The sequence below is a fragment of the Grammomys surdaster genome, unplaced genomic scaffold, assembly GCF_004785775.1.
Source record: "Grammomys surdaster isolate TR1022 unplaced genomic scaffold, NIH_TR_1.0 313, whole genome shotgun sequence".
Lineage (NCBI taxonomy): Eukaryota > Metazoa > Chordata > Mammalia > Rodentia > Muridae > Grammomys > Grammomys surdaster.
This window is the reverse complement of record NW_021604732.1, coordinates 5,591,947-5,610,115: the sequence shown is the minus strand read 5'-3', so window position 1 is coordinate 5,610,115 and position 18,169 is coordinate 5,591,947. Positions and strand designations below refer to the sequence as shown.

The 18,169-nt window shown below is 44.5% G+C and overlaps 1 protein-coding gene and 1 pseudogene across 1 annotated transcript in view; both read left to right on the top strand.

Annotated features, from left to right (window-relative positions):
* Positions 1–18,169, top strand: part of Atp10b (ATPase phospholipid transporting 10B (putative)) — a 100,397-nt gene that overhangs the window by 44,030 nt on the left and 38,198 nt on the right. The window contains exons 7-11 of the mRNA XM_028777718.1: positions 2,329–2,456; positions 3,177–3,429; positions 4,194–4,432; positions 11,958–12,152; positions 15,640–16,240. Of these exons, the coding sequence (XP_028633551.1) occupies positions 2,329–2,456; positions 3,177–3,429; positions 4,194–4,432; positions 11,958–12,152; positions 15,640–16,240 (1,416 nt within the window). The remainder of the gene's footprint in view (positions 1–2,328; positions 2,457–3,176; positions 3,430–4,193; positions 4,433–11,957; positions 12,153–15,639; positions 16,241–18,169) is intronic.
* LOC114629676 lies at positions 12,814–12,899 on the top strand (annotated as a pseudogene).

Genomic DNA, 18,169 nt, shown 5'->3' with positions numbered 1-18,169 from the left:
AGAGAGAGAGAGAGAGAGAGAGAGAGAGAGAGAGAGAGAGAGAGAGAATCTAGTGTGTCAGTATAGTGAAGCACTGAAGCTTGTCTCAATGTGGCCAGGAGTGTTTATTTAACGTACCTCCTGTGTGAGTCTAATAGCTACTCAAGCCTGAGTAGGTGGCTCACTCTGGAAAGGGAGTAGAGGAAGACAGAAGAAACCATAGCAAGGACACAGCTTCTACCCTGCTATAGGAACTATGCCTCCAGATTGAGTAGATGTTTCAAGTATACTAGAACTGAAAGGGCATTTGAGATCACTGTGTCTCCAGGAAAAGGAAAAGTTAATGATTACATGACTGGGCAGAGATAAGGCAGAGGTCACCCAGAATCAGCTTTGCAGGCTCTCCAAAATGATAGAGAATATCAGTGAAGGAGGGAAAATTCTCTATTGCAAATAGCAACTTTTATGCAACAGGATTCTTTGCTGCCTCACTAAAGCATGGCCCATGAAGAGGAGAAAGTTCCCCCATGCGACTATCATTCCACGGTTCCCTTTGTCTTTATAACAAGATGTGTGTACCTGCTTTGCCCATAATGCCCTTACACACAGACACACACACACACACACACACACACATACACACCACACATATACACACACACTTGTCCAGGCTCTAAGACCCCTGAGGCCTCCTGTTTCACTTTCTAACAACTCTGACTTCCTCTTCTCTCTCATCTTACTGTAGCAGCCCCTCCTCTGTACATGTCTGTGCTCTATACTATTACTATGAAATTATGGCATGTCTGTAATTCCCCTGTCTTCCCAAGAATTTGGCTCAGCTTCAGCAGGGGTATGGGTGGGTGGGGATGCTCCTTAGGGAAGGATGACATATTCTCTATATGGGCTCTACTCTACAGTTCATGCCCTGAAGCCAAGAGCATTCAGTTTAGGTAAGATTTACTCTACATCACAGTCCATCATTAAGGGAAGTCAGGGCAGAAACCTGGAGGCAAACCTGGAGCTAAAGCGGAAGCCATGGTGGAGTGCTACTTACTGCCTTCTTCCCCATGGCTTGTTCAGTCTCATTTCTTATACCATCCAGGACTATCTGCCCGTGGATGGTATCACCTCAGTGAGCTGGCACCTCCCACATCAATCATCAATCAAGAAAATGTACCACAGATTTGTCCATAGCCAATCTAGTAGGGAAATTTTCTCAGTTGAGGTTTCCTCTTCCTTATATTAAAGCTGACAGAAAACTAGCCAGCACAGAGTTCGACACAATAGGTTATTCCAGTTTCACAATAACCCTAGAGGACAGCTATTACTAATTAAAATTCAAGGCCATTCAAGTTTAGATAGATATGTGGCAGGTGCTAGATATAGCTCATCTTACATAATCCTGTGATAGTGGGTGTTATCACCCCGTTAGCAAATAAGGAAACAAAGAGTTCGAAGTATATATGGCATGAGTTCTGTGGACTCTCAATAGCATTTCACACACACCCTCATGAACCTTGAAGGTCATGATCCTTTGCTTAGTGGGAATTATTAAGATTAAAAAAAAAGAACAGATGCAGTTAATAATTATTGGCTATAGGAGGGAAGCTTGGAAAGAGTTGGGTAGTGGGGTAGATGACTAAATGAGGGAATGGGTAAATAGGAGAAGGAAAACTGGAGAACAGATGTGTCAAGACTGCCCAGCTACACACTTCTTACAACATGACAGAAAACGACGACATGTTCCATCAAAATATCAGTCATCTTCATGCTAATCTTCCCCAGTAAAAACAGAATTTGTGTCCCTCATTCCATAAAGGGACTCAAGAGTGAAGAATGGGGTACAGGAAGATCACTGTCACCATATACACTTTGAACTCTTCGTTTCCTTGTCATGAAAAGAGGAGGAGGAGGAGACAGCCCATGTCATGTGGAATAAGAATGGGCTCTTCAGGGGGCTATCCCAAAAGCTGTGCCTGTCCGTGGGATATGTTTCTCTAGCTGGACTGCCTTGTCTCACCTCAGTGGAGGAAGATATGCCTAGGCTCACATGCAGACTTGATGTACCACAGTAGAGGGATACCCAGGGGTTCCACCTACTCAGAGAAGAATGGAAAGGGGATGGAGGAAAGGATTGTGGGAGGAGGTCACTGAGAGAAGGGCAGTGAACAAGATATAAAGTGAATAAGTAAAAAATAAATAAATAATAGATTTTAAAAAATTGAAATAAAAAAAAAAGAATGGGCTCTTCAAGTACCCACCCATGTCCAGGAAAAGGCCATTGGTACCTGACAAGTTAAGGACTAAGTAGAGACTGTGTCTCATGCCTAGTTTTGCTTTTTTTCTCAGGCCACAGCCTCTGGAATCGTACCTTTAAAGAACATCCTCCCTTCGACGTGCCAGATTCCGAAGGGAACTTCCTTTCTCCTGCCCTTGGGGGCTTCTATATGTTCCTCACAATGATCATTCTACTCCAGGTAGGGGCTCTCTAACTTCTATAGCTTTAAAGAAAAGTAAGTGTTAGTCTCAGAAGGAAGTAACAAGGACAAGATTGGAAGACAGTTATTGGTTTCTAATGTGCTAGCAAGTATTCGCATTGAAAGTTATGTCGGGACAACCCCTCAGTAGATGTAGGAGAAAGTTAAAAGAGTGAGACTGCAACATGTTTGCATCCCATTGCCAGGCACAGAAAAGGAAAAACAGTAAAACCCATGACCAATGGAAGATTAAATAGCACAAGAAGTTACCAAGGACTCTCCAACCCCAATTGTTAGAGATAGAAAAAAATCAGAAGTTAGAAGTTAATCCATCAGGCATTGGACTAGTGAACATAATCAGCAAAAGCCTGAACATTCACAACAGTGCCTGTGACTCTCCATGACATAGAAATCTGAGGATCTCAGAGATCTCTCAAAGGTGGTGCTAGAACTCCTATACTCCGTCATGCTGTGGTGAACAACCAGTGACAAGTGTCTGCCTCACCCCAGGCAACATGGGCTGAAGAGACATGTCTCCTTTCTGTTTGCCCTGAAAATTCCAAGGGATGCTGGAAGTCACTGACTTATAATTTCTCAGGAAAAAGTCATGCTGTGAGCTGTCCTCACCTTTCTTTCAAATGCTTTTGTTGCCCACTAGTGAAGCTCTGGGAGCAGGGATCAAGCCAGTTTATGACACAGTGTGAATCTGTCTCCCCTCAGGTGTTGATCCCGATCTCCTTGTATGTGTCCATTGAGCTGGTAAAGCTTGGGCAAGTGTTCCTCCTTCACAACGACCTTGACCTATATGATGAAGAAACAGATTTGTCCATTCAGTGTCGAGCCCTGAACATTACAGAGGACCTGGGCCAGATCCAGTACATCTTCTCTGACAAGACAGGGACCCTGACAGAAAACAAGATGGTGTTCCGGCGTTGTACCATTGTGGGCAGCGAATATTGTCACCAAGAAAATGGTATGAGGGTCCATAAGCACCCTGCTCTCTTAAGAGAACAGGGGGACAAGGACACAATCCTGATTCCATCCTCCCCCCATGCACACACAGAAGCTATGTGGCATTTTGGCAAGTTGCTTTACCCCTCCATACAGCAAAGTATGTTTACATCAAGGATGGGCTAAGATGGAATGTATCTCAATTGTGTATCAGTCATGAAGCCAGGCTGAGAAATTTCTTCGTGACATTACCCGGTATATCAGAACAGATCTAGATATAGGCACAGGGTCAAATTTGGCATATTTAGGAAATGTCTTCCACTTTAACAGATGTCTTAGATCTCACCAAGTCAGTGTTTTGGTTTAGAATGTGAACCAGTCTGGACTATTACTTTTCATGTCTGAAGGTAACCTATAGAACTCTGTTAGTACACACACACACACACACACACAATAAAGAGAAAGCAGGAGATATTATAGATGATTCTGTCCTCTTTACTATGGTGATCATTCACCATTTACATGGGAGCCTCTTATTTCTTTTTAATAATATAACAGCTACTACTATAGGCACCCAGTTTGCTAGTTACTGTCACATATTAGGTTACTAAATCTTCAAAATGATCCTGAGTTGGAGTCAAAGAACAAGGTCACATGACTTTCTCCAGTCTTAGCAGCCCAGATACAGTTTTCCGTAGAACTTTCCTACACTCTACCCCAACCCCTGAAGTCTAGCTTCCCCCAAACACAGCTCAGCTAGGATGTGACAAGTTTCCTTTCTTACAGCCAAGCGACTGGAGATGCCAAAGGAGCTGGACTCAGATGGTGAGGAGTGGACCCAGTACCAATGTCTGTCCTTCCCACCTAGATGGGCCCAAGACTCAGCAACGATGAGAAGCCAAAGAGGTGCCCAGCCTCTGAGGAGGTGCCATAGTGCCCGGGTTCCTATCCAGAGCCACTCCCGACAAAGATCTGTGGGGCGCTGGGAAACCTCACAGCCTCCTGTGGCCTTCAGCAGCTCAATAGTAAGTACTTGCCTGTCTTCACTGAATCACAAACAAATTATGTCAGGAAAATAGCAGAAGGTTCTAGGATAAAGCAGAGCCTCTATAAACCCTGATTAGTTGGGGCCAAGAGTGTAGCTTAGTTGGAAGAGTGCTTTCCTAGCAAATGTGAGACCTGGGTTCCATCCCAGCATCTCATGAGCCAAGTAAGATGTTGCACACCTATAACCCCAACACTTGCTACATAGTGAGTTTGAGGCTAAACTAGGCTACATGAAACCCTGTAATTAATTTTTTAAAAATTAAAGTGTGAAGAAGTCTCAAAATGACACTTAGCCCAATGTTCTGTCAGTACACACTTGTTATTTCCAAATGTTGTATATTCCAAATGTTTGGAAATGTTGTATGTTTCCATGTTTGGTAATTTGGAGGTTCTTTTATCCTAAATATTAATTTCTCCTCTTCTGAAAAATGGAAGTAAAAACATCCCCTGTACTAATCCAGGGTTTCCTCATGGCAATTATTAGCTTGAGCTAAGGAATCCATCCCACATAGGCTGGCACACTCCTCAGTTCCCCAGAACCCCTCCTCCTCCATTTGTCAGTGCATGGCAGAGAGCCAGCAGCCTCCTCAATATGCACGCTTTTCCAATTATAGAGCTAAAAGAAAGAATAAAGATTTGTTATGCCCATACTTCCATAAACTAGAAAGACAAAAGACTTAGGTCTTTGAATCTTTGTGCACTTGAAGAAAGGTGAAAGAAAATATTTTAGCAAGAGTCAAAGAGGAATTTTAAAGAGGCAGGAAGTGAATATCTGTATCCAATTTGTCTAGTGGCTTCCTTCCCTTAGATTAGTTCCATGGTTCCTATGTGAGAGGCCCACTTTGTTCTGACTTCTGTCTTTTCATTTTTGATCCCTTCAAAGTCATTGCTAGGCATCCAGTGGCAAATGAAGACTCTGAAGACTCTGAATTCAGTCCCACACATTGCACCACAGTCCCTGGAGGTCAAGGCCAGAGCTGGGGCCTGCTAACTCCTGCTCCACTCCTTCCTCTGCTCATTCTCAGAAACATAGCATCACAAATCCTAGAAAATGCCACTGTGTGGACCTGGAGAGATGGCTAAGCAGTTCAGAATTCTTGCTGTTTGTACAAAGAACCAGAGTTCTGTTCCTGGCACCCCCTTCTGTGATTCTACACCTCTGGATGAAGTGCTCTTCTAACTTTTTATGTGATATTTTTTCAATTACTTAAATGAAGTCTCAATGGTCCTAATCTACATGTCTTTGGCACTTTACAGTTATAGGTACTAGACATCTTATGTGTCTAATAATGAATGTCCCCAACCCCAAGAACACAAGGAGGGAGATTTGGAAGCATTCTGGCAGCAGTGATTAAAACAAAACCTTGTCTAGTCAATATAAATTTGACAGAGGGCCCTTAGCTGATGACAATGGGTGAGATGGTCTAACCCCAAACTGTCTCCAGAACATAGACTATAGTCAGTGTTCTGCACTGGCTGGCAATTTCAAAAGCCAGCTCTACATTCATTCCAGAGCAATAAGGAAAAATGGATAATGAATTATGACTCACGGCCTACAGCATGCATAGATAGAGACAGTAGTGTATCCTCTTTATGTATAGCCAAGAACCTGGTATTAGTAAAACATCATCTTTGGGTATTTGTTCAGGAGGTGGATGGACTATAAGTCTGAAAACATAGGTTTATAGCTATGCTGGTGGTTTATTAATACATAATAGGATTAATCACTTTTTAATCCCTTTTTTATCACCTGAAAATACATAAAATTCTTACCAGGATGTTCCCAAAAATCAAATAAGACAATGTTGGTGCTGACACCTCAAGATCCTTTCCAGTTACAAATCAAGCCCATCTGGGTCCCCAGGCTTGGGTCTCCATCTCAGCTCCACCATGAATAAGCTTACTCAACAGTTAGCAAATAGAGTGAACTGGAATCATAGCCACCCCCTTCATTAAATTACAGACAATTCTGATTCATCATATTTCTAAGAAGACACACAATTAGTATATATTTGAAGCGACCTTTCTGAAGAAAAGTTGTATTCTTATTTGATGTTGTATATAAAAAAATATGTTATAAAATATTGAACTTATTCCCCTGAGATTCTGATACATGTAGTCTATGGATATGAATATTATAGTTTCCATTTCTAGTGGTTCTAGGGGCAGGAAAAACTGAGGTTCTCTCTAGATAGACCATTGGCATCCCAACTAAAACTGTACACACATGGCTTCATACACACATGGCGTCACTTGAAGCCTTGGCTGAAAGGGAAGACCCTTGCTGTCTCTAAAGATGCTCACTGGAGTGACGGATCCATGGTTAAGAATACTTATTGCCCTTGTAGAGGACCTGTGTTGGGTTCCCAGCATCCATATGATGACTTGCAACCCTCTGTGATTCCTGCTCCAGGAGATCTAATGCCTTCTGGCCTCTGTGGGCACAATATAAACCTGTTACTGATATATACAGGCAGGCAAAACACTTATACACCTAAAATAAAAATATATATTTTTAAAGATACCCATTGCTGTCAGGTTCTAAACAAGAACACTGCAGACTTGAGTGTCAGCCCCAGGTAGTTCTCCATAGGTCTGCCTCCATCTATTTGTGTTAGGCTTGCCTAGCTTGTACCCTTCCCACCTGGCTTGGTGCTTTCTTCTACTTGCCCATTCAGCATCCGGCCTGGCATGAGCACCTCTCAGAATCACCCCAACTCTACCTTCCCTTTGGAACTGAGTCAGAGCTTACCTTAGAAAACTCCCAAGATACCAGGAGTTGGCAGCAGTGTACAAGCTTCTCAAGAAAACAGTTATTGGTCTCACTGGCCCTTGAATCCAAACCCAAAATAAAACAAGAATCAATAGTAACAGCAACGACCAAAGCTGGGTCTGCTTTTTTCTTTAGCTACTAAACACAAGGAAGCACCAGTGATTAGCCCCTAATTACCTGTTATAAACATGTAGTTTTAAGGTGGGTAATATACTTATGAAGTTGGCACATCCCCAGCCAATGTTTAATAGCACTGGCAGATGGAAAATAAAATGCCCTTTGCCCTGATCTGCAAGCAGCCAAGATTCAAACAGAGTCCCTGATTCCAAGAGCCACTTACACAATGTTTCACAAAAATCATCAAACCAAATAGCATCATCCCAACCATGGGGTAGAGATGTACGGGGGCAGGGGGGAGGCCTCCAGGCTCCTCTACTACTCGCCTCTGTGGGTTTGTCCCCTATCCTGACACCTCTAGAGAGAATGCAGTAGATACAATTGAAAGAGGTGCCTAGGGGCAGCATCTTCCCTAGCACTTCCTCTGGAAAACGCTCCCAGACCCCTGCAGATTGGCAGGGCAGCCAGCATATGCTTGCTGCCTCTGTGAAGTTAGATAAGAGTTCTGATTAAATCAGGCAGACACACGTATCTTTCTGCAAGTAATGTGACCACATGGGGCAGGACTGTCCTTAGTCTCCAGGGACCCAAAGGGAAAGGCAAAAATCCTTCTTGGATAGCCACAGCAAATTTTCCTTATACTTACCTATCTTGCTTTAAAAATCTGTGTGTTATCTGGGTGAATGTTTGTGCTTTCCTGGTTTTTCATCCAAACTAAATATCATCAAGACCACAACCTCAGGACAAAAATGTGACTATCTTGAAAAAATTTCAACCTTGAGTTCCCCCAGCAACCAGAAAGCCCTATTTCCATGCTATTAATACCAACATGCAGCTTGGAATGGAAAGAGGATCAAAGGCCACATGGCGCTGTCTTCCATCCCACTCCACCAGAGACAAATATCCTCCCAGTAGCCTGTGCAGCCTTTCCAGAGGAGCCTTCCTACACAGAGCCTCTATGGAGCACAGACATATACACACACGGGCACACACACATACACACATACATAAATAGATGATGGTGCTTTGACCAGAGAACTTTTGTACTTTGCCTTTTCTCTGCTTTCATGTGTGTCTGTGTGTGTATATATGCATGTTAAAATACATATGTCTCTGTATGTTCATGCACATGTGGAAACCAAAAATCAGTATATCATCCATAACCACTCTACTACCTTATTCACTGTGCTAAAGTCTGTCAGTCAAACACTGGGCTTGCTGATAGGACTACCTTAGGTAAGCAATTTGCTATGGAATTTCCTGTCTGTCTGTCAAGGCTGGAATTACAGGTGATCTGCCAACACCACCCAGCATTCATGAGTGCTAGGGGTCTGAACTTGGTCTTTACTCTTCAGAGCAAGCACTTTAACTACCAAACCATTTCTCCAGCCACAACTTTGATATTAAAAAAACAAATTCCAAGTCCTAGAGAATGCTTCCTATGTTGAGGCGCACTATAAATTTGGTAGAGAGCAGCCTCAGTTTTCTTTTTTAATGGTTGTTGGAACTTATTGGATAGTTGAGCCACTGTGGGTTTATATGTGGGTGTCAGGCTTTTTACAATGTCAATTTTTAGAGCATAATTGCTAAGTTGGAGTGTTTGTACAGGTTTCAGTCAACTGACTTTCCCCAAGATGTTGTACATGTCCCCCAAACAACAAACTGAAGGGCCTGCTTCTTCCCAACTAAGCTGACTGTATCTGTGGTTGCTGTCAGCATTTCCTTAGAATAGCTTTTCATTTATTTGGTCAGCTGATCAATCAATATATGTTAACATCTATTCAGTGGCAGATACCATAGCTAGACAGCGGGGATATAAAGTTTAATAGGGCAGTGGCCCCTTCAATTCAGGAATTTACAAACTAATGAAGGAAGTGGGACATGAGTAACTACTCTTGTGACAATGAGAACAGATATATTAGAAGAGATCAGCAGATCTCCAGCTCCTCTTGGCCTCTGAAGAACTTCCTGATGAAGCTAGCACCTGAACTGGCCTTCAATACAGGAATGGGGGGGGGGGGCAATCAGGGGAACTTAAACAGCAGCAGCCATCAAATGAGGTGCAGGTAGAAGGATGCAAGTTGTGACAGAAGAAAGCTCTGTGCAAGCAAGGCGGAGCATGTGTGGGGGTGCTCATCTGTAGCTGGAAGGAAGGTGTAAGTTGGAGAAGTAAGGAAGATGGAGTCACAAGAAGAGTCGTGCCTCCTTGCAGGCTAGAGGCCAGGCAGCCTTCTTCTGTCTACCAATGGCTTAGTGGGCTTCTGTATGGAGAAGCTGCTATCCCCAATCAGTAACAGTGATGATGTGACTTGAGTGGCTTATTAAAACTTATTCAAAGCCAGACAGTGGTGGCGCACACCTTTAATCCCAGCACTTGGGAGACAGAGGCAGGTGGATTTCTGAGTTCGAGGCCAGCCTGGTCTACAGAGTGAGTTCCAGGACAGCCAGGGCTACATAGGTGTCTCAAAAAACCCAAAACAAACAAACAAACAAACTTACTCAAACCAACCTAGCCAATCAGGGAACTCCGTGTTCAGTTAAAGCCCTTGTCTCAAAAAATAAGGTAGAAAGCAATTGAGGAAGACACACACCCAGCATATAGCATGACCTAACACACACACACACACACACACACACACACATACCTGAAAGGAGAATAGCAGAATAGAAGCTGGCTTGTTCTCCCCAAACTTCAGTGTAGGAATGTATCCCAGCCAGAAAGAAAGAGCAATCCCTGGACGGCCATGTGGCACACACTTTCGCTGTTCGAATTATGCTCCTGAACCAGCAACACAAGCCCTCCTGTGAGCCAGTTAGACATGCGGGTGCCCAGGCCCATTACAGGCATCCTGAATTCAACCCCAGTTTGGGAGGCACCACCATAACATTTAAGGGGTCAGGTTTATGGATAAGAAAGAACTAGATTTGGGATCCTGGCCCAGGATCTGAGATCTTGGACAAATTACTTCATATCAATGAGCTTCCTTTGCCTCGTAATCAAAATGGAAAATGACAGTAGCTGGAATAGATAATATAAAATGAGGGTATCTAGCAAAAGGCTTGGGTTTGTATCTAATATCAGCAAAGAGGACCTAATGATAACAGCATCCCTTCATGTGGGCCCCGAGCTCACATGAGATCTATATGCTCCAGCTGATACATTGAGATGACGGGTGTACCGGGAACATATGAAACACCGCATGAAACGAGCTCTTATTACTATGAGAAATGGGCTCAGTGTTTAGGTAGTAGCTGGCTACAGAACTTTAGACAGAATACTAATGAATCAACCCCCTGTGCCATAACCCCAGGAAGAAAGATGCTGTGCCTGTTGTACAGGGAACTGATATGTAATTTGGGCTTCACCCTGTCTTGCTAAGATCCAGTGATTAAATCAGTCCACATCTCTGGGCTTTGGTTAAGAGAGGGCTACATACATCTCCACATGAACCTGTGGCAATCTGGTAGATGTCACACAAATGCCCTGAGCTTGGAAAGGTAGGAAGCACTTCATAAATGTGAGCTACTTTTCGAAGTACAATATTCAACTGCAGAGAAGATGGATAGTACCTTTTCCAGAGTGACAGTTCAAATGGAAAGTTCTACTAAAATGTGAAAAATTGCAAAACTGTGGATCAGCTTCAGCTCAGAAAGTTAAAAAGAAGAAAAGGAGAAAACAGGTCACTTATCATCTCTGCTCTCTCCTGGAGAGTCAGGATTCTTGGCAAAAGGACCTCGGAGCATTTTGCTAGCAAAGCTGGCAGCACTATTTAGTATGGCTTGCCAGGTCAACAGCACTTTCCATCCCATAATGAACTCAGCTGCGCTTTGCCCCACTTGCCTCATGAGCCTCACATGCCTGGTACCTCTGGACAATGTCAGTGTAGAACTTGCTTCTGTGATTCAGAAGAGGTCACCATGAGTTAGAGTATAGTGGGAAGCTGGCACTCCCTGTGGTCATTAAGATCTAGGTGAGACTCTGATGGGTAGGGAAGGATTCTACTGTTGAAGTAACTAAAAGCACAAAAGGAGATTGTGTGTCCAGATTACAACAGAGACCTCTAGGGTCTGCTGGAGGGAAAAACTTGTGAGAGGGTATAGAAGCAGAAGGAGTTGATGATGGTGATGATCTGGAGATCTTTTGGGAAGTCCGAAGTTGCAGGAGGAAAGTGGTGTCTTAGGAACATGGCACACCACATGTGCATATGCAGGGTAAGTGAGAAGAGCTAAGTAGCAGCAATCCTGGTATAAAGTTGGTGCAAAAAACAAAAAAACAAAAACAAAAAACAAAAACCACAATTGAGGGCTGGAGGGCCCAGGCTCTACTGGAAGCAAGAGGAGTGAGGAACAGGTGCAGGTGATGAGAGGATGGTAGATGAGATGTTGGGGCCTGGCAACTGATGGTTCCATGGAACCGACTGACAATGAAGAACTTAGTAAAAAAAAAAAAAATAGCAGCAATCAGTCCAGCAGAGAAGGGAGCAATGTGCTGAATGCAAGATTACAGGGATGATGGTATTATCCTTACCCTAGACAGGAAGAACCTGCTGGGAGGGACCTCCCTTCCCAGTCCTTTTAGGAAAAGACCACACTAGGGCTTCTTTCTCTTCCAGGAAAAAGATGTGACTCCTGACAAAAACCTCCTGAGCAAGGTGAGAGATGCTGCCCTGTGGCTGGAGACATCGGACACGGACACCAGACTTGCCAAGCCGTCACACTCCACCACTGCCTCCATTGCTGACTTCTTTCTCGCCCTAACCATCTGCAACTCTGTCATGGTGTCCACAACCACCGAGCCCAGAAAGAGGGTAAGGGCCAATGCTGATTGAGAAGAAAGGGAAGGGAGAGGGAGAAGTATAAAGGCAGATGGGAAAGGGAAATTCCCTGATCAGAAAGGCAGGACTCTTTGGTGCTAGCTAGTGATGGTTCAGCCCATCATTGTGAAAGCTGGATCAGCCCTGTGATCTTTCTAGGTCTGTTTCCCTCTTTATAAATTAAATGGGAAAAGTTAACACAGCAGCTGTTTGTGCAACTTTCAACTTGATCTGTCCACCTGCGGGGCAGGGACTGAGTAAATAGTTACTGAGCATCTGGCTGGGTGCCAGATCCCATGCTAACTACTTTCTCTATATTACTTACAACCCTGAAATTTAGAATGGCATATTTTTGGATTTTACAAGTGAAGTCTGCGGTCTTGAGCAACTAACTTAGAAAGCATGGTTAACACGTAGTGGAACCACCTGTGTGTGGACTCTGTTATGGTTCCCAATACTATATCATACTGGAATCTGCTTTTATATAAGGGTTAAAATTAATTAGCTTGTGTTATGTGCTTTCCTTGGAAACAGTGTAGAAATATGGTTGTCTATATGGAGTTAAACAGTGAAAACTTCTGAGGGTATATGGGTCTTCAGTTATCTACAGACCCAGCCAAAATCCCAATGAGTCAGTGCTAAGAGTAATGATTTGCCTGCCAGTAGAAGCATTGCAGATATGGCTGCTGTGTCACATGTGCACCAGTAGGTGGCAGAGAGGAGTTCTGACCTCTGAACAGCTGAATAATTAGTAAGCCTAATATTGCCTGAAAAAAAAAGCAAGCCTGAGACGCCCACCAGTCTGTAGCCATGCAGATCCCTACAGCTCCCAAAAGCAGAAGCAAGTCTGAGACTAGAAGAACCCCATCTTGGACTGAGGGCCTTAGGTGGGACTCAGCCTGAGATATATAAACCTCACATGGGGCCACTAAGACAGGCAAGCAAAGAGCAAGCCTTATATGATCACCAGAACAGTGTCATGGGACCTAGACAGGGAGCTAGCCTGAGATGACCACCAAACCAGTGCCATCAGGGCTAGACAGGGAGCTAGCCTGAGATGACCATCAGCTGGACCCTGCACAGTCTTATGGGAGGATGGAGAAACAGATCATGTCCAAGGTGACCATTGCCTGGCACCAAAATTCACAAGTGGGGCATAATATTCCTGAGACAACTCCTGAGATGACTCCAGACAGTCAGACTCCAAGCACCTCTAAGAGGAGCAAGTAAGTGGTAGAGAAACAGAAAGATGTGGGTGCAATGAAGAAAGGCAAAACTGAAGAATTGTGGGTAGTGAGGAATTGTGGGTAGCCTGATGTTAGTTGCTGGTGATGACACCTGGGACCATGGTAGGGTCCTGGCCTGATGGCCACTGGGGGCCAAGTCTGGGTTCATGACCCTGAAGCAGCAAGGGTCTGTTGCCACCAAAGGCCAGGAGGACATCCCTGGTCTGTTGCCTGGGGACATGTTGATATCTGAGAGCTGCAGAACTGGCTGCACTCCTCAATTGGGCATCTTGGAAGAGCCCTGGGGTCATGAGAACAGGAGAGCTATCCCTGCCCCTCACCAGCAGCAGCACTTGGAAGACCAGGCCTTGCACTTCATGTGGGTAGCACAGTAAAGCTAAACCTGATGTTGGGGGTGTAGGTGAGCGACCTGATGGTGTGAGGATGGGAGAGCTGGCTCTGCCACTTGTCTACTGTGCAGTGACATGACAGAGGGAGAGATGAACTTTCTTGCCCCTTGCCATCTATGGCAGGCAGGAGACCTGACCCCAAGGTCATCAGAGTGGGACATCTAACCCTGCACCTCACCTGCTGAGTACTTGGGAGAACAGGCCCTGCACCTCACCTGGGCAGCACAGTAGAACTGGTCCTGATTGTGGTGAGCCAGCCCCAAGGATCTGAGTGTAGGAGAGCCAGCCTCTCCTCTTCTATGCTGTGGTGACAGAGAGGGAGAGGTCTTCTCCCCTCCCCTTTGCCCTTATCATTGGTGTTGGACAGGAGAATTGGCCCTAATAGGGTCATGAAAGCAGAAGAGTTGAACCTGTTCTTCACCTGAGCATCTCAGTGGAGCTGGCCCTGGGTGTAGGGGTTGAGAGTGAGCCAGCTTCAAGGGTATGAGTGTGGGAAAGCCACCCCTGCCTCTTGTCTTCTGAGCAGTGGCGCAGATGAGGGAGAGATGCCCTTCTACCCTCCATCATCCCTCACCATCTATGGTAGGCAGGAGAGCTGGACCCTGGATCATGAGAGTGGTAGAGCTGGCCAAATCCCCTCTCCTGGGCCCAGATCCAGGGCTTTGAATTGGCCCACCCCAATGACTACCCCACTGATGAACTGCTGGAGTGCTTGAAGGGGCCAGTCCTACAGATCCAAAAACTACAGGATCTCCGTGACACAGGGCAATCACAGGATATCTGAGAGGAGTCCCAGTGAGGTTCCGGTATTGATAGAATAGCAGCAACCAGAGGCTTCATTGCAAACCAACAAGTCATTGCAATGAACATTTGCAAGCAAAGAAGTGTCGACAAAATGGTATGTTGTGTGACACATTATAACTTCCACAATGAGATTTGGTTTTCTCTGTTGTGGGGGAGGTTGCAAGGGTAGAGGATGGATATGAAAGGAGGGGAAGATGAGTGGAATTAGGGCGCATGAAGTGGAATTCGCAAAGAACCAATAAAAAGTTAAAAAAAAACATAATAATGCTTTGGTGCAACTTATGGCTATAAAGCCAAGAAAACAAAATTCGCTAGACTATAACTTCCTCTCATTATGCCGAGATTTCAAACCACCCAGAAAAAAGGACCTCATGATCAAAGATTTTCAGTGATATATAGGAGGCAGAAAGCATTATCTGAACAAGCAACTATTTTTGAGAAATACTATTTTGGGAAAGCTAGCACCCAACTCCAGTTTTCAAGTTAATGAGAAGGCTGGCACCAGCTCATAGCTCTAAGCTAATTGCTGGACCCAGACTCAGAACCGAGTCCCAACTCTATTACCAAAACACTGAGGTATCATGGCAAATCTATTCAACATCTGAGTGTCTGGTTTCCACACCTATACTGATGGTAGCCCATCAAATTTCAGGGAAAATTGAATATGATAGTTCACACAGAGAGAAAGCAGCTCACCATATGATGAACTGAGAGAATGAGAGAGAATGAGTAGTGACAGTCTTGTTTTCATCCCCTTTGTTTCTTTCCATTGTGACCAGAGTGGAATGTTCAGAAACAATACAAACATGAGCACTTTCCACACCAAGAAGGTCAGGCACAGAAGGAAACATCTGACCTAACACCCTCTTTGTATGGGTGGGTAGGCTGAGATCCACAGAACACATGGGTCTGGCTATGACCATGCTTCAGGTCTATGACCACAGAAGGCCCAAATAATGCTCTGATGGCAGAATGCCTTTCATATGTATAAGACAGCTTGTGTGCTTAAAGTGATGTTGCACTCTCCTATCTCAACCACAGGTTACCACTCCGCCGGCCAACAAGGCTCTAGGGACATCCTTGGAGAAGATTCAACAGCTCTTCCAGAGGCTGAAGCTTTTGAGTCTCAGCCAATCATTCTCATCCACAGCCCCCTCTGACACAGATCTCGGAGAGAGTCTGGGGCCCAACATGCCCACCATAGACTCCGATGAGAAAGATGACACATCTGTGTGTAGCGGAGACTGCTCCACTGATGGTGGCTACCGGAGCAGCACATGGGAGCAGGGTGATATCCTGGGGTCTGAGTCAGGCACTTCTCTAGAGGAGGGGCTGGAGGCCCCAGCTCTCAGCCTAGATGGACCAGAGCTGTGCTATGAGGCTGAAAGCCCTGATGAGGCAGCCCTAGTCCACGCAGCCCGTGCCTACAGTTTCACACTAGTGTCAAGGACACCTGAACAGGTGACTGTGCGTCTGCCCCAAGGCATCTGCCTCACCTTTGACCTCCTTTGCACACTGGGCTTTGACTCTGTCCGAAAGAGAATGTCGGTAGTGGTGAGGCACCCGCTGACAGGTGAGATCATCGTCTACACCAAGGGTGCTGACTCCGTGATCATGGACCTGCTGGAAGATCCATCCTGTGGTGAGTTCACATAATCGGGCCCGGGAACACAAGTTCTACAGTCCTAGAGGACTGATGGAATGATGACAAGGAACCCAAGTTAAAATTCACTCTAACATCCCAATGGGACCCAAGTCCATGAGATATTCTTAAAACAAGGTCCTTAGAACACACTGAATTTTCTGTCACCTTGACTTAGAAAATTGGGGTGTTCATTAATACATCCAAGACTCTGTAGAGTCTTTTATAAGGGAAGCCATTTTCTTCTTCACATTTCCCAGTTTCTGGGTTTCTACACTCATTAAAATATTCATTAGCCATACCCATATCCAGGTTTCTTTCTACAAAAACATCCATTAGTCACGTCCTAGAGCACCTGTGGTCCCTCAAGTGTCCCTCTTTACTATCATTTTCCCAAGTGCCCACCCCCACCAAGATGAATTTCCATAAACTTGCACAGGGCCAGAAAAAAAGCTCCAAAGTCCCTGCGTATCAGTGTCCAATTTTGGAGAAGCATGAATTGGTGTGCAGCCGCATCCTGATTGCTAACAAGGAGAAGACAGTGATAGGGTTATGATTCTCCCAGGATAGTGGATCCCAGCCAAGCTTCAGAATTGCCCAGGCAGCCCAGAGCCTCCTGCCTTATCATCTGTGGATCACAGCCAAGAGGTTCATGGAAACTGATTAGTGTTTAGAATGAGAAGGGAGCTAATTAGTTCTCTTCATCCCCAGACTCTGGCAGACAAGTGCTTCTGAGCTGAGAAAGCTATAGCACTCTGGGCAACAGAGCCACGTTGCCCTGGAGATGTTTGTTTATTCCTTCTTCACCTGATTGCAGAAATGTGTTGGAGATGCTGCCAATAAAAACCACAATGGCAGTGTTACTGCCTTAAGAAAGAGACAACACTTTGAAAGGGAGGAGAGAAATAAGATCAAATTTAGTGTCTTTGTGGTGTTTGTCATTCAGTTTGACTGTGAAGTTCCTGCCAACATGGTAGGGGAAAACCCAAGGTCTCACAAGGGTGAGCTTCAAAGGGGATGGTTTTGAAGATAAGATATTGTAGTGTTCAATTAGGTATTGCTTACATGAAGACTATATTTAGGTCATTTGGTCAATGAGGAAATAATATTTGAAAAGGTATTTATATTGTATAAAGATACACTTATTGGACTCCCTTGTACTTAGTGAGACCATTATTAGAAGCTATATTTTTAGCTTGGCATTGTTTATAGGAATGGGTATGGTGTCCAAATTCTATTCACTCCTGAGGATCTCTCTAAAACCTCTGTCCAGCACTGGTAAGGGATTCTAAAGGTTTCAGTGCTCAGATTCACAGAGCGCTGTAATTGATGCCTGATGCCTATCACAGCTTAGATGAAGAAAGGACAGTACTGGGTCCTGTGCCTTCCTAACCAGCCTAGCCCTAAACTAGTCTTACTGTCTAATAGAGAAAAACAAACGATTTCAGAAAGAAATAAGCTATGTGGAACTTTAACACAAGGATTTTTAAACAAGGCACTGAGGTATTTTTTACACTAAAGTTACAGGAAATGCAAAAGCTATTTTTTTTCCTAACACCATCCTTCGTATTGAAAGAAAGCTTAAGTCAGCAAACCCAATGCGCTGAAGAAGTCCGCTAATGAGATCCAGGTTTGCAGCTGTCTTCGAACTGAGCTTGACAAGAACTATGTAGATGACAGGGAGGATGATGGCTTGTCTAAGTTTCTGAGAAGACTTTGCAAAGTTGGGTGGCTCACCAAGCAAGGCTAGCTACTGAAAATATACCTTGGGTATCAAGAAGACTGAAATTCCTAGCCCCCGACCCTCGACCTGACAATAGTGTTGTATTAAGTTTCTAGGCAGTTGTCCTGTAAGCAGATGTATTTGAACAATTTCTTAGATTATTTCACTTCTTAATTAGCACTTTTTCCAGCCAGGCTTTTGAAGAA